Source organism: Prionailurus bengalensis, chromosome A2 (genome assembly GCF_016509475.1).
Source record: "Prionailurus bengalensis isolate Pbe53 chromosome A2, Fcat_Pben_1.1_paternal_pri, whole genome shotgun sequence".
Classification (NCBI taxonomy): domain Eukaryota; kingdom Metazoa; phylum Chordata; class Mammalia; order Carnivora; family Felidae; genus Prionailurus; species Prionailurus bengalensis.
In genome coordinates this window covers 162182903-162205470 of record NC_057348.1, presented here as the reverse complement: position 1 = coordinate 162205470, position 22568 = coordinate 162182903, and the positions used below count along the sequence as shown (strand labels likewise).

General features: G+C 43.5%; 2 protein-coding genes across 7 annotated transcripts in view; one reads left to right on the top strand and one right to left on the bottom strand.

Moving 5' to 3' along the window:
* Positions 1 to 2021, top strand: part of LOC122488509 (GTPase IMAP family member 1-like) — a 66927-nt gene extending 64906 nt beyond the window's left edge. For all 3 annotated transcript variants that reach the window (XM_043589887.1, XM_043589886.1, XM_043589885.1), the window contains one exon: positions 914 to 2021. In XM_043589887.1, coding sequence (XP_043445822.1) covers positions 914 to 1785 — 872 coding nt within the window. In that variant the 3' untranslated portion in view covers positions 1786 to 2021. The remainder of the gene's footprint in view (positions 1 to 913) is intronic.
* A 12422-nt stretch (positions 2022 to 14443) lies between these two features.
* Positions 14444 to 21884, bottom strand: LOC122488512 (GTPase IMAP family member 7-like). Of its 4 annotated transcripts, none has more exons than XM_043589895.1 (2): positions 21842 to 21876; positions 14444 to 15880 (listed from the first exon to the last, which is right to left on the bottom strand). In XM_043589895.1, the coding sequence occupies exons 1-2, from the start codon at positions 21867 to 21869 to the stop codon at positions 15030 to 15032; spliced, it is 879 nt and encodes a 292-aa protein (XP_043445830.1). In that variant the 5' UTR covers positions 21870 to 21876; the 3' UTR covers positions 14444 to 15029. The 4 variants fall into 4 exon arrangements, 3 of the variants coding, with proteins under 3 accessions (XP_043445830.1, XP_043445829.1, XP_043445831.1); XM_043589894.1 differs by having other exon boundaries at positions 14444 to 15883; positions 21842 to 21875; XM_043589896.1 differs by lacking the exon at positions 21842 to 21876 and adding an exon at positions 17380 to 17466 and having other exon boundaries at positions 14444 to 15883.
* Between the last annotated feature and the right edge of the window lie 684 nt (positions 21885 to 22568).

Here is a 22568-nt window from a genome sequence, read left to right as displayed (position 1 = left end):
CAGACATGTCCCCATGCTGGGGTGAAACAGCTAGAGCCCCAGCTTTGCATTTTTGCTGGACCTCTGCCCCTGCCCTACTGTAGCATATTAAGTGCCTCGACCAGACTGTGCCTTGGGTCCCACAGGGTACAATGAGGATAGTACATCTACTCTGATCCCCACAGAAGATGTGGAAGGTTGAGACCATGGACTGGAGGGAACACGGTTTACCAGGTAGACTGTGTCCGTGAACAAGGATGGAGGGTTAACTGTGTCTTACTGGAAGCAGGTTTACTAGAGAGAAGAGGGAGGAGGAGGGGAAGTGGAGGAAGGGAAGAAGCAAAGAGATCCTGTCACCTAATACTCTGAGCAACCCTGGGAGACACAACTCTCTGTCACCCCTCCCATTATGCAGAAGACGTTAAAGGCTTAGACTAAACTTGCCCAGGGTTCCACAGCTGGCACATGCGGGGCTGTGATTCCAACCCGGGGTGTCTGGGACTCCCAGGCCTCCCAGGCCTTCTATGCCCTCCTGCATCTCCTCGCTGGGATGGCCCCTGGGAGAAGTCTGGCAGAGGCCTGGGAAGTCGTCGAGCACGGAGCAGCTCTGCAAGGTGCAGACGACCAGAGGTAATGTCAGCTGAAGTCATGGCCTGCGACCTTCGAGGGGGACCCTCCAGAGCAGTGTGCACCTGGTGCCGGAGCATGGACTGGGGGGGAGGTGCAGGCACTCGAGCCAAAGATGGAAGAAAGGTGGCTAAAGATGCCCCCGGAGTCGCACAAGCTCTAACCAGAGCGCCTGGGAAAGGCCTGGTTGGACAAGCAGAAGCAGGAGGCGTCGGTGCCCTCCTCCGTTCAGGAGGCACCCCGTAGCCCCGGCGGAGCGAGATGCGCCCTCTCAGGCCGGCGGCCCAAGCCTACTCTGTCCTCACAGGTTCCCAGGACCCGGACTACCAGCAGCAGCCGCTCGCGCAGGAGCGCAGGCTCAGGCTCATCCTGGCCGGCAGGACCGGAGTGGGCAAGAGCGCCACGGGCAACAGCATCCTGGGCCACAGGCTCTTCCCGTCCAGGCTCGCGGCCACCCCGGTGACCAGAAGCTGCGCCCTGGGGAGCCGCAGCTGGGCCGGGTGGCGCGTGGAGGTCACCGACACCCCCGACCTCTTCACCGCCCAAGGCCGGCACGCGGACCCGGACTGCACCGAGCGGGCCAGCTGCTACCTGCTCTCGGCGCCCGGGCCGCACGCGCTGCTGCTGGTCACGCAGCTGGGCCGCTTCACCGCCCAGGACGAGGAGGCGGTGCGCGGCGTCCGCGAGCTGTTCGGCGCCGGCGTCCTGGCGCGCGCCGTGGTCGTCTTCACGCGCCGGGAGGACCTGGAGGGGGGCTCGCTGCACGACTACGTACGCGCCACCGACAACCGCGCGCTGCGGGCCCTGGTGGCCGAGTGCGGCGGCCGCGTGTGCGCCCTGGACAACCGGGCGGAGGGCGCCGAGCGCGATGCGCAGGTGGGCGAGCTGCTGGCGCTGGTGGAGCGGCTGGCTCTGGAGCACGACGGCGCGCCCTTCACCGACGACGTGTACGGCCTGGCGTGGGCCCGGCGCCACGCGCGGCCGGAGGACACGCTCCGCCTGGTGGCCGCGCGGCTGGCGGCCCGCGGTCTGGGGCGGGGGTGGGGTGGGCAGTGGGGGCGGGGGCGGCGCTGGCTGGAGGCCGCGAGGCGGGGGTGGCCGCTGGCGCTCCTGCTGCTGGGGGGCGCACTGTTATTTGTCCTGCTGCTTCTCCAGCGGGGGGCTCCAGGCCCAGATTGAAGGCTCTGCCCTTCCAAACGTGGGGACCCTGGCGGGTAAAGGGGCTGGGTAAGGCGCTGAGGGGAACTTAAACCCAATTTCAAAGGAAACGTGGAGTTTCAGACTGCGAGTCTTAATGACGCAGGAAGCCTTGGACACTGTATCGACTTTGCAAAGGCTCAAGTTCACTTTTAGAGTTTAGATGTCACTTTTGACTATGTTACACTATTCAAATAAATGTGGTTAACTTTCAAATGGCCTTAATTCATTTTAGTAGTTTGGATGCATTTTTCTTTTTTGAAAAAATAGTGCATTGAATGGTCGTGTTTTATATAGAAAGTGGATTCATGGCAAAGGGAAACAAACATTTTTGTGTGTGTGTGAGCATTTATCAAAACGTAGACACTGTCTTAGTCAGCTTGAGTTGCTATTAAAAAAAAAAAAAACAACGGGAAAGCTTTCAGTTTTTCCCCATTGAGGATATTAGCTGTGGGCTTTTCATAAATGGCTTTTATGATGTTTAAGTATGTTCCTTCTATCCCGACATTCTCCAGGGTTTTTATTAAGAAAGGATGCTGAATCTTGTTAAATGGTTTTTATGCATTGATTGACAGGATCACATGGTTCTTTTCTTTTCTTGTATTAATGTGAGGTATCACATTGATTGATTTGCATATGTTAAACCAGCCCTGCAGCTCAGGAATGAATCCCACTTGATCACAGTGAACAATTCTTTTTATATGCTGTTGAATTTGATTTGCTTGTAACTTACTGAGAATTTTTGCATCCATATTCATCAGGGATATTGGCCTGTAGTTCTCTTTTTTTTGCTGGGTATCTGTCTGGTTAGGAATCAAAGTAATGCTGGCTTCAAAGGTTGAGTCTAGAAGTTTTCCTTCCCCTTCTATTGTTTGGAAGAGCTTTATAAAGATAGGTATTATCTCTGCTAAAATGTCTGGTAGAATTCCCCAGGGAAACCATGTGGTACAGGACTCTTATTTGTTGGGAGATTTTTGATAACTGATCAAATTTTTTATTTCTTCCTGTTTGAGTTTTGGAAGTGTGTGGGTACATAGGAATTTGTCCATTTCTTCCAGGTTGTCCAATTTGTTGGCATATAATTTTTCATGGTATTCCCTGAGAATTGCTTGTATTTCTGAGGGATTGAGATCAGGAACACGACAGGGATGTCCACTCTCACCGCTGTGTTTACCATGGTGTTGGACGTTCTAGCATCAGCAATCAGACAACAAAGAAAATCAAAGGCATCAAAATTGGCAAAGATGAAGTGAAGCTTTCACTTTTTGCAGATGACATGATATTATACATGGCCAGACCTAGATCAGAGCTTCAGGTCCTTAAGAAGAAGGTTTTCTTACAATCAGTGCCACCTTCTGCAACATGGTCATTGTTGATCCCAAACCCCAGAGAATGCAGTCCAACTTAGGAAGAATTTCAGATAATCAAGATACTTATTAACATGGGGCGCCTGGGTGGCACAGTTGGTTAAGCGTCCGACTTCAGCCAGGTCACGATCTCGCGGTCCGTGAGTTCGAGCCCCGCGTCGGGCTCTGGGCTGATGGCTCAGAGCCTGGAGCCTGTTTCTGATTCTGTGTCTCCCTCTCTCTGCCCCTCCCCCGTTCATGCTCTGTCTCTCTCTGTCCCAAAAATAAATAAACGTTGAAAAAAAAATTTTTTTAAAAAAGATACTTCTTAACAGGAAGAAAGAACTTCAGAACAATTGCCTCAGATATTCCATTTTGTATTTTTGTTCACAAACATAGACGAGGCCGAAAATAAATAAATAAAATGAAATAAACATAGATAGACCACTGTTTTAAAAACATACCAGAAATTATGCAACCTTACATCCACATTCACAAATGATTACAAATGCACTCTGGGTTGTTGTTCATGGACTATGTGCACAGCACTTTGGCAAATGATCGCTGCCTCTGGAACATGCATCTTCAGGGCTCATCACTCGCAACGTCTCTGAAACTCCCTCAGCAGAGTCGTCTTCAGAGTTAAAGGCAACAATGGAAGACAAGTCTCTAATGTGTAGCTTCTTTTTGCTTCCAAACACTAGCATGCTTTGGTCACTCACCCTATTTACCAGATTAAGACTGTCAAAAATGAAATTCACTCTCAAAAGGCCAAGTTGTGGTCTCTAAGTGTACTCAGAAATTTAGCACCAGCCACGCCACAAGCTTGCCGTCAAAGTCACCCACACAGATGTAAAGATCATGTCCATTCACTGCTGTGCTCTTGACCGCCTGTCCTCTCCTCAGACTCAAGCATGTGGACACTCCTTGGCACAGATTTTTAGCTGGTCAAGTCTTGGGTCTGACTGACCTTGAATAAGTAAGGCCCAGGGCCCAGAGGGACCCTGACCCACCTGAGATATTGGAGGCCCTACTCCACCTCTCTGAATCCCTAGATTCTCTGTGATTTACACATAAATGTCCCTCCCTGGTGGGATGTGGGAACTTCCTGTCAGTTCTCTGCACGAGCAAAGTGCCTGTCACCTGGATTCCCAGAGCTACACTCATAGGAAACACACACCTCAGTTACAGGAATTAGGATCGGCAAGATCTTGGGGTTCTTCTCTACCAGAATCTCCTCTCCATCAAAGCCCTCCTGTGTGCAACTATGTGATTAAATAAGAGGGATGTCACAAGGACAGGGAGAGAAGAGACTTATTCTTTCCTCCCATCGGCCCTTCAAACTGGCTCCATCCGTGCCACCTGGAGGAAACCTTACACAGGTACTGCCTTAAGCAAAAAACCTCTCCAATCACTATTGGTCACATTCATGTACTCAAATCCTCTAGTGTAATAATCACACTCTCAATTTCACTGAGGGGTGGGGCGCCTGGGTGACTCAGTCAGCTGAGCGCCTGACTTCAGCTCAGGTCATGATCTCGAGGTCCATGGGTTTGAGCCCCACGTTGGGCTGTGTGCTGACAGTTTGGAGCCTGGAGACTGCTTCAGATTCTGTGTCTCCCTCTCTCTCTGCCCTGCCCCTGCTCATGCTCTCTCCCTCTCTCTCTCTCTCTCTCTCTCTCTCTCTCTCCTCTCACACAAATAAATAAACACTTGAAAAAAAATTTAAGAAGGAGTTAACATGGCAGAGAAGTAAGGGAATCCGAAGTTCCCTTGTCCCTCAAACACAGAAGTATTGAGGCGAGAAGGCTTGAAATTCCAGGAATCCAGGCAACAGAGTGACAGAAACATCTCCAGGGGCCCATGGGGACAATGTGATGGGCCATAGATGCATGATTTCAAACTGGGAGAGATTAAAAAGGCAGCGTAGGAACGGAGGGGAAGGATCCCCTTCTGCAGAAAGACAAAAGAAAGCGAAAGAGAGATTGCAGAAGTGGAAGGTTGTATTTGGACAAGAGAAAAAACATGGGTTGGGGAACAGAAAAAATGGAGAAAGAACCAATTTTTAACTTCAGGGCTTTCTCCGGCCTCTTTGTGTACCTGGGGAGGAGGGGAGCCAGCCCAAGCTCTGTAGCCAGCTCCCAGGCACAGGTGGAGAGAGCAATCCCCTCCCTTGAGTGCTGTGGGAAGAAGGCAAATAGCCATTCCAAGGACAAAGGACACTGCAGGACCCCCCCGCCACCCAGAGGCCCTTTGTGACCATACCCTGGAGTGATACTATGCCAGAACTGGGGCACGTGGAGCAGGATCCTTTAAGACATTGGGGTTTGAATCCCAGCCGACTGCCTGGGAGACCCAAGATCCTGGAGCGAAACAGACTGCCCACTCGTGCTCCTGTGGCACTGTGAGGACGACCTGAACAGAGTGGTCTAGGATGCCTGGTCTGGGGAGGAGACACTGGGGTGTCACCATTTTACTCCCCATCACCAGCAAGGTGGGGCTTCAGGGAATGGACAATGGATCCACACTGGAGGTGGACCTGCTCACACCAAAGCATGCCCCTCTGCACCTGGTAACTGTGTGTCTAACAGAGCAAGACTCAACACTGACTGAACCAGACAGTCCCTCCTCCAGACCAGCACAGGCACTGGTTACAAGGCACCATCAGATATTGGTCCAGTAGTTTTGCATTCTCTGATTTGATTCTTGGTCAATTTTTATTTTATGTATGTATATACATATATATTTCTTCTTCTTCTTCTTTCATCTTCCTTCCTTCTTCTTCTTCTTCTTCCTCTTATTTCTTCCCTTCTCTATGCTGGTTATTCTGGTTGTTGCTTTGTTTAAGCAGACATTTTTAATCTATTCTCTTTATGCCTCTTCTGTATCTCCTTTATTTTCCTCTCTCTCTCTCTCTCTATGGACTAAGCCATACAGTGTCTCTGATCTCTGTTTGGTCAATTTTTTTTTCTTTTCCTTTTCCCTGCCCCTGTCATTTCTCTCTTTGTATGGGATAAGGCCTCTTACACCACCACCACCCCCATTAAAAATTATTTTTTCCAGGCATACTTCATCAAACAAATCAAAGCACTCCTGGTGGAAGGTCCAAACCACCACTAGGATTGGGGAGATAATGTAATCAGAGTCTAAACAACAGAGAGCACAAAACACACTCCAAAAATACCTCTTGAAGGGCCAGGCCCTGGACAACATTATGACCCCCTGTTTTAATATAATAGTCTTCACAGGACCAAGACCCATAAGAAGCTATTAAAATACATAAGCGACATAAAACTAGGCAAAATGATGAAACGGAAGAATTCTCCTCAAAAGAAATTCCAGGAGGAAATGACAGCTAGAGAATTGCTCAAAACAGATATAAGCAATATAACTGAGAAAGAATTTAGAATGATAGTCATATTACTGGGCTTGAAAGAAGCATAGAAGACAGACGAGAATCTATTGCCACAGAGATCAAGGAACTAAGAAATAGTCACAACGAATTAAGAAATGAGGTGCAAAATAAACCAGATGCAGTGACAGCAAGGATGAAGGAGGCAAAGGGTAGATTAAGTGAAATAGAAGATAAAATTATGGAAAATGATGAAGCCAAGAAAAAGAGAGATAAGAACATCCTAGACCCAGAGGGGAGAAATAGAGAACGAGGAGATTCAATGAAACATAATAAATTCCATATCATAAGAGTTCCAGAAGAAGAAGAAGAAAAGAGAGAGAAAAAGGGAAGAAGGTTTACTTGAACAAATTATAGCTGTGAACTTCCCTTATCTGGGGAAGGAAATGGACATCCAAATCCAGGAGACAAAGAGAACTCCTTTCAGATTTAACAAGAATAGATCTTCTCCACAGAATATCATAGTGAAACTGGAAAAATACAAAGATAAGGAGAAAATTCTGAAAGCATCCAGGAACAAACAGGCCTTAACCTACAAGAGTAGACACATAACGGTAGTAGCACACCTATCCACTGAAACTTGGCAGGCAAGAAGGAAGTGGCAGGAAATATTCAATGTGCTGACTAGGAAAAATATGCAGCCAAGAATCCTTTATCCAGCAAGGCTGTCATTCAGGATAGAAGGAAAGATAAAGGCTTTCCCAGACAAACAAAACCTGAAGGAATTCATGAACACTAAACAAGTTCTGCAAGAGATCCTTAGGGGGACTCTGTGAGTGGAATGCTACAAAGACTACAAAGGACCAGAGACATCACCACAAGCATGAAACCTACAGGTAACACAATGACACTAAATCGAAATCTTTCAATAATCACTCTGAATGTAAATGGACTAAATGCCCCAATCAAACACATAACATATCAGAATGGATAAAAAAAAACAAGATCCATCTATATGCTGTCTACCAGAGGTCCACTTTACACCTGAGGACACTTTCAGATTGAAAGTGAGGGGATGGAGAACCATCTATCATACTACTGGAAGTCAAAAGAAAGCTGGGGTGGCCATACTTATATCACACGAACTAGATTTTAATCTAAAGGCTGTAACAAGACATGAAGAAGGGCAATATATCATAATTACAGGGTCTATACATCAAGAAGAGCTAACAATTGTAAATGTTTATGATCCCAACTTGATTGCACCCAAATACATAAATCAGTTAATCACAAACATAAGTGATCTTATCGATAGAAATACTGTAATTGGAGGAAACTTTAATTCTCCACTCACAACAATGGACGGATCGTCTGGGCAAAAAAAATCAATGAAGAAACAATGGCTTTGAATGATACAGTGGACCAGATGGACTTGACAGATATTTCCAGAACTTTTCATCCAAAAGCAGCAGAATTCTTTTCGAGTGCACATGGAACATTCTCCAAAATAGATCACATCCTAGGTCACAAAACAGACCTCAACAAATATAAAAGAACCGAGATCATACCGTGCATATTTTCAGACAACAATGCTATGAAACTTGAAGTCAACCACAAGAAAAATTTTGGAAAGCCTCCAAATGCATGGAGGTTAAAGAACATCCTACTAAAGAATGAATGGTTCAACCAGGGACTTAAAGAAGAAATTAAAACGTATATGGAAGCAAGTGAAAATGAAAACATGACAGTCCAAATCCTTTGGGATGCAGCAAAGGCAGTTCTAAGAGGAAAATACATTGCAATCCAGGCCTATCTCAAGAAATAAGAAAAATCCCAAATACAAAATCTAATAGCACACCTAAAGGAAGTAGAAGCAGAACAGCAAAGAAACCCCAAAGCCAGCAGAACAGCAGAAGAGAAATAATAAAGATTAGAGCAGAAATAAAAAATATAGACACCCCCCCCCCCGCCAAAAAAATACAGTACAACAGATCAATGAATCTAATAGCTAGTTTTTTTCTTTTCTGGAAAAAACAAACAAAATTGATAAACCCCTAGTCGGGCTTCTCAAAAAGAAAAGAGAGAGGACCCAAATAGATAAAAATCACAAATAAAAGTGGACATATCACAACCAACATCACAGAAATACAATTTTCAGGGAATACTATGAAAACTTACATGCCAACAAACTGGACAACCTGGAGGAAATGGACAAATTTCTAGACACCCACATGCTACCAAAACTCAAACAGGAAGAAATAGGAAATTTGAACACACCCATACCCAGTGAAGAAATTGAATCAGTTATCAAAAATCTAACAACAGATAAGAGTCCTGGGCCACATGGCTTCCTAGGGGAATTCTACCAGACATTTAAAACAGAGTTAATACTCATCCTTCTCAAGCTGTTCCAAAAAATAGACATGGAAGAAAGCTTCCGGACCCATTCTGTGAAGCCACCATTACCTTGATTCCCAAACCAGACCAGAGACCCCACTAAAAAGGAGAATTATAGACCAATATCCCTGGTTAACATAAATGCAAAAATTCCTAACAAAATACTAGCAAATCAAATTCAACCGCATCTCAAAACAATTATTCACCACGATTAAGTGGGATTCATTTCTGGGCTGCATGGCTGGTTCAATATTCTCAAATCAATTAATGTGATACATCACATTAATAGAAGAAAGGATAAGAACCATATGATCCTGTCAATAGATGCAGAAAAAGCATTTGACAAAATATAGCATCCTTTCTTAAGAAAGCCCTCAATAAAGTCGGGATAGAAGGAACCTACCTTAACTTCATAAGACCCATATATTAAAAGCCCACAGCTAATACCATCCTCGTGGAAACAAAGTAAGAGCTTTCCCCCAACATCAGGAACATGGCAGGGATGTCCACTCTCATGGCTGTTGTTTAACATCATGTTGGAAGTCCTAGCCTCAGCAAGCAGACAACAAAATGAAATAAAAGGCATCCAAATTGGCGAAGAAGTCAAACTTTCACGTTCCGCAGATGACATGATACTCTACATGGAAAACCTGAAAGATTCCACCAAAAAGCTGCTAAAACTGATACATGAATTCAGCAAAGTCACAGGATACAAAACCAATGTGCAGAAATCAGTTGCCTTTCTATATACCAATAATGAAGCAACAGACTACTTTCTTACACCATACACAAAATTAAACTCAAAATTGATGAAAGACCTAAATGTGAGAGAGAAAACCATTAAAACCCTAGAGGAGAAAACAGGCAATAACCTCTTTGACCTGAGCCCCAGCAATTTCTTGCTCGACCCATCTCTGAAGGCAAGGGAAATAAAAGAAAAAATGAACTCTTGGGACCTCATCAAGATAAAAAGCTTCTGCACTGCAAAGGAAACAATCAACAAAACAAAAAGGCAACCAATGCAATGGAGAAGATATTTAAAAATGATATATCAAATAAAGGGTTAGTATCCAAAATCTATAAAGAACTTACCAACCCAGTGAAGAAATGGGCAGACAACATGAATAGACACTTTTCCAAAAAAGACATCCAAATGGCCAACAGACACATGCAAAGATGTTCAACGTCACTCATCATCAGGGAAATACAAATCAAAACCACATTGAGATGCCACCTTACACCGGTCAGAGTGGCTAAAATTAACAACTCAGGAAACAAAAGATGTTGGCGAGGATGTGGAGAAACGGTAACTCTCTTGACTGTTGGTGGGAATGCAAACTGGTGCAGCCGCTCTGGAAAACATTATGGAGGTTCCTCAAAAAATTAAAATGGAACATCCCTGCAACCCAGCAATAGCACCACTAAGAATTTATCCAAAGGATACAGGAGGGCTGATTCACAGGGGAACATGTACCCCAATATTTATAGTAGCACTTTCAACAATAGCCAAATTATGGAAAGAGCCCAAATGTCCATCAACAGAAGAATGGATAAAGATGTGGTTTATATATACAATGGAATACTACTTGGCAATGAGAAAGAATGAAATCCTGCCTTTTGCAACAACATGGATGGAACTGGAGGGTATAATGCTAAGTGAAATAAGTCAGTCAGAGAAAGAAAGATCCCATATGTTTTCACTCATATGTGGACTTAGGAAACTTAACAAAAGACCATGGGGGAAGGGAAGGGAAGAAATAATTTCAACCGGAGGGGGAGGCAAACCATAAGAGACTCTTAAATACAGAGAATGAACTCAGGGTTGATGGAGGTGGGGGAGGGGGGAAAATGGGTGATGGGTATTGAGGAGGGCACTTGTTGGGATGAGCATGGATGCTGTATGTAAGTGACGAATCATAGGAATCTGCCACCAAACCAAGAGGACACTGTATACACTGTATGTTAGCTAACTTGACAATTTATTGACAATAAATTGTCAAGCTACCTATATATATATATATATTTACAAAAACTTTAAAAAAAATATTACTGAAGGGTAAATCTTCTACTGTCCCTGGCATCCCTGGCATGTGCCTGCTCCCAGAGAAGAACCTGCAGTGTAGACAGGGCTGCTTAGAGCTCTCCCCACGCTGCCATTCTCCTCCTGTCCTTGCCTTGGCTCTGATTCTTCATGGGATGGAGGAGAAGAGGCAGAAACACTGAAGATGAGTCAAGTGTAGTCTGGCCTTGGTGGGGGGACAGTGGCAGCATTCTTAGTGGCTCTTTTCCCCATGGAACACTGTTAATAGCCTTCAGAGTCTCCTCTGGGAATCTGAAATCATAAGCCCAACAGAAGGCCACTCTCTCCTCTCCCATCACTTGCTTCAACCTCTGTTCCTAGTGCTGGACTTCCAGAACTCTGATGCACATACAAGCTGCTGGGATCCCTGCTGGGCCCCTGGGCAAGTCCCCTTCAAACTGGCTTTGGGTGCCTCCCTCCCATGTGGCCCAATTTGATATATGAAGAACACATACTTTTGCCCCTGTTAGTGAAAGTTCTGACTGCGTCCAAGACCTCCACCACCATGTGTACTCTGCTCCCTCCACAGAGCAAAGCAACAGCCTTCATGTATCCCATGACCACCAGGCAGCAAAGCCAACTCCGAAGGACACACAACAAGTCTCTTTTTTTTTTAATTTTTTTCAATGTTTATTTATTTTTGGGACAGAGAGAGACAGAGCATGAACGGGGAGGGGCAGAGAGAGAGGGAGACACAGAATCGGAAACAGGCTCCAGGCTCTGAGCCATCAGCCCAGAGCCCGATGTGCGGCTCGAACTCACAGACCGCGAGATCATGACCTGGCTGAAGTCAGACGCTTAACCGACTGCGCCACCCAGGCGCCCCACAAGTCTCTTAATGTACACCGTCCACACCCCTCTGGCAGTATCAAACTCCAGAGGTTACCTCACTAGTTTCAGGAGAGAGAGAACCTCCATCTCTCTGGACATGGCACGCAGAGACGACTCCCTGTGGGGCCTCCCTTACATAGTCACACGGTGACACCTGGGCCACCTTCTGCCCTGGGGAGATGAACTCCAAGAATTGACCAATACTAATTTGTGATTGTCCCTATAAATTAAATGTTCTCGTTTAAAAAGCCCTTTCCTCTTGGGATGCCTGGCTGGATCATTTGGAAGAGCATGCGACCCTTGATCTCATGGTCATGAGCTGGAGCCCCATGTTGGGTGTAGAGATTACTTAAATGCTGAAACCTAACAGAAAAGGTCCTTTCCTCTTGATCCCTTCAAATATCTATCAAATTAGTTGAAGGACTAAACCTAACAAAACTGGTTCTTGCTTCTTCCTTTGGGCATCCTATATGGATCTTCTAGCATATAGTTTTGGACTGTGGGGTATTGGCAATTAGTAAAGATTCAACTGATATTAAGGGAGATATTTATGTTACCCCGAGCCTTTCATATAGCCTTCTGACCCAGATTTCAAGTTAATGCAGGTCATTTACATTGGACCCTAACTTTGACATCTGATATTGAACTTGTCACAAACCTAACTGAACGCTGTTGCTCCTGACTCTATCCTTCCCCTGAAAATCTTACCCGTCACCATGAGCTTTCCTGTTTCTGAATAGAAACATGACCATTGTACCCATCACCCACATGGACACATCCTACACATCCTTCACAGTAGACTTCATACACTAAATCTTTCCTCAGGTCTTCCTCTATAAATCCTAGTGTAAATTCCCCATCATGAGTCATGACTATCACATATTTCAACACAGGGATCATGCACACATTAAACGCTGGAAATTCCACAGTCTTCAGCACTGAAATAGAACCACATTCAGAGAAAACTGGAATATAAAATATGTTAAGAGAAGTGAGTGAACAATATTTCGATTGTCAAGTGAAGAGATAATGATTTATTTGATTTACTCGTTTTTTCTCTGGTTATCTCTTACCTTCCAAAATGGAATCTAATGTTGGGAGAAAAGAAATCAGCTTACATAAGCTGCACATTCAAATGGCCTGAACACAAGTTAATTGTATTAAGAATGCTTCTGCATATCTCTGGTGGAAAATATCTTTTAAACGGTTCTGAAATGAAAAAGGACAGGGTAGGAATACTTTGCTGTCTAGACATACTAGAGTCACTTACAAGGAAGTAGTTTTGAACATAAGAACTGCATGATGGCAGAGAGTACTTTGGTCTCACTTTGTCATTTGACACATGTTTTCTCATGAGAGGATTTTTTCTTCCGTGTTTTTACTGGATTCTGAATACTTGTGATGAATCTTAGAATGAGTGGGTATTAAGAATCTTAAATTTTCCAGACTTAATCTCTAATCCGTCTCCCCAAAAGTCACTGATATGGTAAATACTCTCAGTCATGTTCACAGACAAAACAAAGGACGAATAAAAATTCTAATAATTTGGATTTGGGATGTCTGCAATCCTTGTGAGTGACTGACAGTCACCCATCTAACTTTGAAGTGTCTCTATTATTTTAGCAAGACAGAACCTTTCATCTACTTACTGCAAATGTCACAGCATGGAAGGGTAAGGAGAGATTTTTCTGGTGTCAGAAAACAAGCACTAGAGGGAATGAAAAACCATCAATAACAATAAAGATGCTCTGAAGGAGAACTGGGTACCATAAGATTTATCAATCAGGTTCTCACAGGAAACAGATACTCCACTCTCATTAGGTACTTGGAGAAAGTGTAGAGAAGGGGCCTCTTACAAACTGTGGACACAGGGAATTTGGAAACCACAGGGACATTGATAGTATCGATAAGAAAATTAAATCCCACCTGAAGGGGTGAATGAACACTGGAATTCAGAAGAAGAGTTGGGTAGAAAGGCCACCAAGGGAGGAGCTGTGACCTTTGGCGTAGGGTTGCAGTTAGTCAGAGATGGCCCTGCAGAGATAGACGTGGGAGAATGGATACCCCAGCCTTGCTTTTCTACTTCCACAGGGCCTCTGACTTGGACTTCCCATTGGCCAGCCAGGCAGAAGTCAGAGAGCAAGAGATCCCACCGATGTAGTGCAAATAGATCAGCCTCAGGGGGCAAAGAGCTAGGGTGAAGTGTGATTCTGCAGAGGCAAATGAAAACTATGTGGCCCAGATGGGATTTTTCAGATACAACTGGAGACATTTTAGGTTAGGATGGTCCCTAAAAAAGAAAAGAGAGAAACACAATAAGAGAATCCTGTGACTTTCAGATCTCCATGAACCACAGAACAATCTTTCCAGAGAAACCCAATACCTCCCTAACATAGTATTTGTGGCCATGTGGTGCAACGACGCATGTGACCAGTGTTTCAGACACTTGACATGTGCAGGATTTCTGATTTGAATTTTCCTGAGTCTTTGAACTCTATATGCCATTGCCTGATTATGCCAATTTTGTGTGAAGAGGGAAAGGTGGGAAAGGGAGGCAGTGGGGAGTGAGAGCTGGGAAGAGGCTTCATTCTGGTTAGTTCTCGCTGCATAACAAACCATTCTGAAGCTCAGTGGTTAAAAACAAAAACCATCATTTATTTGTTCTCATAAAGCTGCAATTTGGGCAGGACTCAGTGGGAATGGATCATCTTTGCTTTCTGCAACTTCGCCTGAGATGGCGGGGCAGCAGGAGAGCCCGCTTCTGTGTTGCCTCACTTGCATGGTGGGCAAGTTGGTGTGAGTCACAAATGAAAGGTGAGCTGGGAAGTGGGCCAGTGACTTCAGGCCCTCTGCATGGGGGCCTCTCAAGAGGCAGCCTGGGCTTTCTCACAACATGACAGTCAAGTTCCAAGGGCAAGAACCCCAACAGGGCAAGGAAGCATTGCCCATATGTAACCTTAGAGTCACAAGGTGTTGCTTCAACCATCTGCTATTAATTGAAACGGTCCCAGATCTGCCCAGTTCCAAGGTAGAGGACACAGGCCCCGCAAGTCAGTGGCAGGAGTAACAGGGTCAGCTTATAGGAAGAATAAGTAGAAGCTACTGTCACAGCTATCTATGGAAACTACAATCTACCACTATGGCAAATCATCATAAATTCAGAAGAAAAAACGAAATGGTCTTTACTACCAAAACATCTGCCATATTTTTGAAAGCAAGCTCATAATCCCATTGGAACCATCTCTAATCCCTTCTCAGCTTCTTCCCTGATATTTTTTATTTGTTCAGCATACTTCATCTTTAGCAATTTTATTTTTTCCTCCCGTTCTTCCTGTGATTTATCAGCATATTCCTTTTCTACTAGTTTAATTTCATTATTTAATTGATCGGTGTAGATCTTCTTCAGGTCTTCTTCCCGTTGCTTCAGCCTCTTCTCTGTGTCCTCATAAATGGCATTGGTAAAGTAAGCCCCTCCATTGTTCTGCACCATCTCCTCTATCAGCTCCACCAGCTCCTGCACCTGAGCTTCCTTCTCCGCCTCTGAGGCTCTGTTGTTGAAGGCACAGTAGCGGTTCCCACACTCGCTGATGATGTTTCTTAGCTTCACATCTGAATCTGCCAAGAAGTCACTCAGGCTCTTCTCCTCCAAGTTATCTTTGCGAGTGAGCAACAGGATCATGTGCTTCAAGGCTGGCTTCCCAAAGACAGTCTTGATCAATGCCACGGTCTTCTGCTCTTCCTCCGTGTAGCGGCCAACATGGAGGACCAAGATGATGGCGTGGGGCCCAGGACAGGAGTAGAGGACACATTGGATGATTTCCCCGCATGTGGTATCCAGGGTCTCCTTGGTGTCAAAGAGTCCTGGGGTGTCAACAACAACAAGTTTCCTCCCCTTCCATTCCTTGGATGCTTTTTGACACCTGGAGAAGACAGCATGGGGAGCAACTCTAGACTCAAAGACTCTACTCCCCAGGATGGTGTTGGCCGTCGCGCTCTTCCCACTTCCAGTTTTCCCCACCAGAACAATCCTCAGAGTGTTGTCCTGAGGGTCTGCCATGTCACTACCAGGAGTCTCTGTGGTGTAAAGGAAAGGAAGGAGAAGAAAAAGAGTCAAAGAAGGTAAGTGGAAAGCATCACCTCGCTCTTATGACCTATGTGTTCCTCTCTGAAATCCTGCAGTAGTCTACTATCCATGTAGGTCCCATAAAGACAGAAAGATGAAACAATTCAATCACCATGGAAAAACAACAAAGTAGTTAAAGAGTTCCCCTACAAAAGAGTACCAGGTCCAGATGGTTTCATGGGGATCTCACTTACCCTTTCTTAAACTATTCCTGATGACTTAAAACAGAAGGAAACCTTTCCAATTCTTTCTATGACACAAGTGTGATATTGATCCCAAAGGCTAACAAAGATTTCACCAATAAATAAAGCTACAGACATGTCTCATTTGCGAATACTAATGCAAAAATCCCAAATAAATTGTCAGACACTAAAAAGTAATACTCCACAATTAAATGTGATTTATTTCAGAAATAGTAGGGTGGTTCAATATGAGAAAATGGATTGTAACAACACATCCTTGTTAGTAGATTTAAGAAGAAAAACACCTTCATACAGAATAGACATTTCCCCAAATTCAACACTGTTTTAATAGATACTTCTTTAACGTGTTTATATAGAAATATAAATTTTAAAAAATTTGTCTCCATTTTTTTCTCTGCAGCTAAAATAGTTGACTATTAAATTCACTTGGATGAATGAAGAAAGAAAATTAGACTGTAGAGTCAACAAGGCGAAGAACGATGAGGGAGGACCAGCTGTACCAGATAGTAAAATATTTTAGCCCCTATAATTAAGGCAGTATGAAGTGTGTGTGAACAGAGACAAATGGAAAACAAAAACAGACAATTCAGAAATAGACCAAATTGGTCTACTATATTCATGAGTATCCAGTTCAATTGTGTCATGTTACATTTATCGTCCATAAGGCAGCATCTCACAGCAATGGGGAGAAAGATGGACTAATAACCAGCATTGGGATAACTACAAAACCACACAGAAAAAGACAAAACTGCACCCACGTCTTCAGGCCATTCACAAGTTAAATACATTAGAAATATAACACTAAAAATCAATCCACATAAATACTAGAAGAAACTCAGACAAATCCTTTGTAACCTAGGGGTGGGGCAACTCTTTCTAAGATTTGAAAGATTGTAAGGAAAAGGATTCATACATCTGACTACATAAAGACCTAAAAGACAATGGGAGACAATGAACATCACAGACAATTAAAATACGAATGTCAGACTATATCAAAGAGGGTTAATTCTCCTCTTATACAAAGAATACCTAAAAGCAGAGAGACAAATATCCAAAAGCTCGATGCAAAATGGAGCAAGACGTATGAATAAACAGTTCAAAGAAAAAAAAGAAATGTCAATGCTCCTCAACTATGTAAAAATATATGAACACTCAAAGTAGAGAAATAGAAACCCAATGTAGGAAAAGAAAAAAACCAAATATAACAAATTAAAATTACACTGAGATACTATTTCTCCACTTACAGATTTGGCAAAAGTGCAAAAATTTGCTGCTATAATCAGTCGGTAAAGGTTTAGAGGAAACAGGTTCTCTTCTCCATGGCTAATGAGAATAGAAAAACAGTCTAAAACCTACAGAGGAGAAATTAGCAATATCATACAAATTACATATACATTTATTCTGGATTGTGAGTCCCAATTTTAGGATTTATGCCTGTAGTGGTCAAGGGCAGGTCACCCCTAAACGTGCAACTTTGACATACTGACTATTTCATATAAAAGTAACGTAAGATACAGCCTGTGTGGGAAGATTATTAAGACCCTCTTCTGTCCCCCTCCAAACAGGAAACAAATCTCCCATGTAAAAGGTGCCCATCCTGTCCCAGGAGGTAAAGAGACACCCTTATGATCAGGGATGGGAGATTTAGAGCCAAGAAGACTGTATAAACAGCCCACTACTTTCTACTAATTTACTACCCCAGCCCAAAGTCTCTTGAGAATTCCTCCCTAACAGATGCTCCCAAAGTTAAGTCTTCCTTGTTTTGTCAATCCCTCACAGATCCATCGTCTCTTTGCCTAAAAAGTATAAAAACTGCCTGCCTTGGTCATTTCTCTTGGTCTTAGTTTCATTGCTGAGCATCTGTGCACACTGCTTTTTTTTTCTCTTATTTATCTGCCTCAAGTGAATGTAATTCTTAGTGCAGCTGGAAGACCTTGAAGGGTAGAGGAAGAAGTTCCCCTTCCTTTTATCCCAGAGCTACACTAACAAAACACAGGAAAAGATTAGGCATATGTTTATTCACTGCATCACTATTTGTAATAATTAAAGACCAAAAACCTACCAAATGCCCACTAGTAGGGGTCTGATTGAATAAACCAAGGTACATACACACAGCGATGTACTATCCAACTGTAGAAAGGAATAAGAAATACCTCTCTATGCCAGGATGGTGAGATCTCCAGGATATTTCATTAAGCAAAAAAAAAAGGCAAAGTGAAGAAAATAATATTTAGTTTACTGTCATTTCTCTAGTGGGGAGGAACATGAACTGTAGGTACAAAGTACAACATATATTTCATGCACATGAAAAAGCAATGGCAGATCATCTGAACTGTCACCAAAGAAGTTACTGACAGAGGGATGGGAGGAATAAGGTGGGGGACAGGGTAGAAGCTGGAAACTACTTTGAATATACTTCGATTTCATAGATTTGTCTTGAAAGCATGTACTTCCTTCTTTTTGAGAGTTCGAATTACACCTCTTTTCCTTTATGAAAGACCTACATGTGTACCTGCTGTTGCTGGCTAAAATACATTCAAAGAGGATTTTTCATTTCTACAAAAAAAAAGCTGAACACGAATACAGCGTTCCGCATTTGTTTCACAGCCAGTTGAGCTAATGGAGAGGCCGAGTGGGCCATTGTCCATGCCAGCTGCCAATCACCTTCCCCGGGAACCTCACACAGGGGTTCACCATCCAGCCACCAGAGCTGTGAGCCAGATGAGCACGTGGGCTTTCTCTCAATTGAATGTGTGCATCTGTTAACAAGTTGTGTCTAAAAGTATCAGAAACACATAAGGGAGGTTATTTGGGGGAGATCTGGGAAGGCGCACCCTTTTTCCATGTACATTCATGGTAATTGCTGCTCTGCTTTATGTCATTTTGTTTCATAAAAGATTTCATAGGAACGTTCTGCTTGTGGATAGTGAGGAACATCTGTAAATAGCTTACATAATTATAAACAAAAACTATATTTTAAGATAACTGGTAAAAATCAAAAGCAAATGCAATACATAGTATTTGGTGTAATAGACAAACCACACAAAGAATTGGTCCAAGAAACTTGAAAATGCAGTTGCTTCATTGGCTATTGTCCTAATGGGATATAGTGTAAGGCCAAATAGGGGAAAAAACGTCAAGAAAATCTTAAATTGCTTTCAGGAATCCTGTCCTATTCTTAGCTTTTTGTGCACGTGTGTAGTTTTGAAGCCCAAGGACAAGCCCAGTGGCAATGAGCACCCTTAGCGCCCATACTGTGCCCTTCAAATGCCATTTCCCACCAAAAACATTAAGAATCTTAGGAGAAGGTACCGATTCCAGATCTGGGCCAAGAAATGTACAAGTGGATCCTAGACTATCTAGTCATACTAGAAAGTGAGGATTCTATCAAAAACTACTCAGACCGTGGGATACCTGGCTAGCTCTGTCAATACAGCATGCATCTCTTGATCCCACGTTCATGAGTTCTAGCCCCACATTGGGTGCAGAGATTACTTTCAAAAAAAAAAGTTTGGATGTTACCGAAAGGACTACAGAACCAACTTGAAGAGGCTGACTGGACAGAGAATGGGTAATTTGAGTACCAATGAGAATAATAATTTCAATGGATTAAAATTCATCAAATATGTTGAAGTTCATGAATTCATAACAATACCATCATTGCAAAAGAAGTGAAGTGTTCTCTTTGGGGTATGCTAGGAAATGATGTCATCAGTCTGAACATGGACAAAAAAGAATCAAGCATTCCTTTTGTCTTAATAACTACACCTTATGGAAATGAAAGTATGATTCAGGGGAACTTTCTTTTACAGGATTATGCCATCCAATAAATGAAGAAAGAATGATAGAATTATAATATTATAATTTGTGACCGTTAATGAAACAAAGTTACTCTAGGCTATCATTACTGTCTGCTACATTATAGAAAGAGACAGAAGAAAATATAAGGTGCCTTCTGATGGAAGTTTACAACTGCACCTATGAAATATTGCCACCCAACTAACCAGGCAATTCTTAATCTGATCAAGCCTCTCCTTAAATTTAAATTTATACAAAACACTGAAACTAGAAGAAATTGTCATATGACATCTTGAGGATTTAACGAGCAAAATGTACACTGTCCAATTCTCTTGGACAAAGGACCAACCGTTTCTTAAACAGAAACATTTTACAAAAAGAAACAGGAGGGTGAAAGCTTATTTATCAAATTAAACTTAAGAGATATAAAAGATTGCAATTTATGAACCGTATTTGGAGCTGATTTCAATTTTGTTTTTTAAAAAAAATTGTAATGTTTATTTATTTTTCAGAGAGACAGAGACAGAATGCGAGTGGGTTAGGGGCAGAGAGAGAGGGAGACCCAGAAGCAGAAGCAGGCTCCAGGCTGTGAGCTGTCAGCACAGAGCCCGATGCAGGGCTCGAATTCATGAGCTGTGAGATCATGACCTGAGCCGAAGTCGGACACTCAAACAACTGAGCCACCCAGGCACCCCTGATTTCAATTTTAAAATCTATGAGATAATCTGGGGATTGAAATACACCTGGTAATTGTTTAAAAATTCTAATTGCTTTTTGAACTCTGATCATGGTATATTTTAATGACCTTTATCTCCCAGACATACATATGTAAGTATTTACTGATAAAGTGATAAAATTTTTAGTATTCTAGTAATTTGGTGATTTTTTAGTATTCTAATATTTGAAGTGTATTAATTAATCAATTAATTTAATCTCTACACCCAGCTTGGGGCTCAAACTCACAACCCTGAGATCAAGAGTCCCATGCTCTTCCCACTGAGCCAGATAGGCACCCCGACTCTAATTTTTTAAATGAGGAAATCGATGTGGCTCGGAAATACTGAGGAAGTTGCCCAAGGTCACTGCGTTAATGGGCTTTGGGCAGAGGAGGGATCCAATGCAAAGTATGTCTGACCCTACACTCATGCATAACCCTTGCAAGCTCTGGTCTCTTCTTGGTTCCTTCTCAGGTCCTTGATTCTACATTTCTGTTTACATTGGATCAGAAAGAGATCATGGGAGGCCAGGGGAGGTAGATCACTCTCTGTCCAGAAACATGAACTGGTAGCAACCCTGGAATTAGGGAAGGCAACCAAAGGGCTTCACGCACATTTGTTTTCTATAGAATAGCTCATTCTCTCCCCATGGCACCCCTTCCTTACCTCCTCTGTTACACTGTCGATCACACCATTTCTCTCTTACATGTTGGAAAGGACACAGCCAGCTGAATTCTAGGCTTCCTGTGCCATTTGTGACCTGGGTATCCCGGGGAATTTGATAAAACCACACACAAACCGTCTGGGATTCAGATTTTCTTTCAGGAAAAAAGAGGGATTGGGACAGACTGGTCTCTAAATTGCCTTCCAGCTCTAAAGACCTGCCTTGAGGACACTAGTTTCCCACCAAGGAAAACATATGGGGTGCCAGGCAGCACTCACTCTGTCATAAGAGCAACTGATGGAAGACATGCTGTTCAGCAAGTTTGTCCTGCTAAATAGGAGACATGAGAACATGGGCCACTCAATCTCCTTAGTCCCACCCTATCTTCTGCTGAGACCCCTGTGGCAGCTTCCTCATTGCTGGGCTGCTGGCACAGTTTCGGTCCCTTCTAGGAGCAGAACCCACACCCATGCAAACCCCTATGTCCTGCTGCCCCTCACGGTTCCATTGTTCTGAGGCCAGGCTCACCTTCTTTTGAAGGAGCTGAGTTCCCCATTGTTCTCCAAAGAATTGTTTGAGCTGCTGCTTTTGCTTTCACTGTGAGGAAAAAGTGTTTGCACCCTTTAAACCTCTCGGGCAGCAAGCTCAGAGGAGCTTGGGAGGAGCTAGTGAAGGAACTATTTGGCTTTAAAGAGACAGAAATATTGCCCTATAATTGGAGGCGTGTGTTAGTTTTACCAAGGTGTAAGCTTTTTCTCCATGTGCCTGCTCTCACACCAAATTTTCCAAACCTATATTTGTTGTTTGGGGTTATACTGGTGGGTCCCAAAGGCCCTTATTACATGACACAAATCATGCACACAGAGCCAGGCGTGGTGTTGGATCATCTTCCCTGCATGGAGTGGGAGACTGTGGGGTGATTCTAGGAAGAAGAAACTCAAATGCCTGGCTAGATGTGTCAAATTTAGAGCCTGGGATACTTCCCAGTGATTGTATCATATGGGTTTTCATGATAGTCTTTCATGAAGGTCTCAAGTTACTCATTAAAAATTTACCAGCCTTCAGGTACAAAGCCAAGAGTCTAAAGCATTGGGAGCCAAGAGAAAAAAAGGAAGATGTGGCCTGGAAAAAGTCTTCCAATGACCATACACCTTCTCTAGTTTTCTTCATATGGTTCTTTCAAGCCCCAAAATATGCATGACCTGACAACAAAAGATGCACCCAGGGAGGAGATCAAACTTTCCCCTTCAACCTT

Coding starts and splice junctions, on each gene's coding strand:
- LOC122488512 (XM_043589894.1), bottom strand. CDS start 21,869: ATGGGGAACTCAGCTCCTTCAAAAGAAG. Junction 15,884..21,841: donor CTCAGCTCCTTCAAAAGAAG/GTGAGCCTGGCC, acceptor TTTACACCACAG/AGACTCCTGGTAGTGACATG.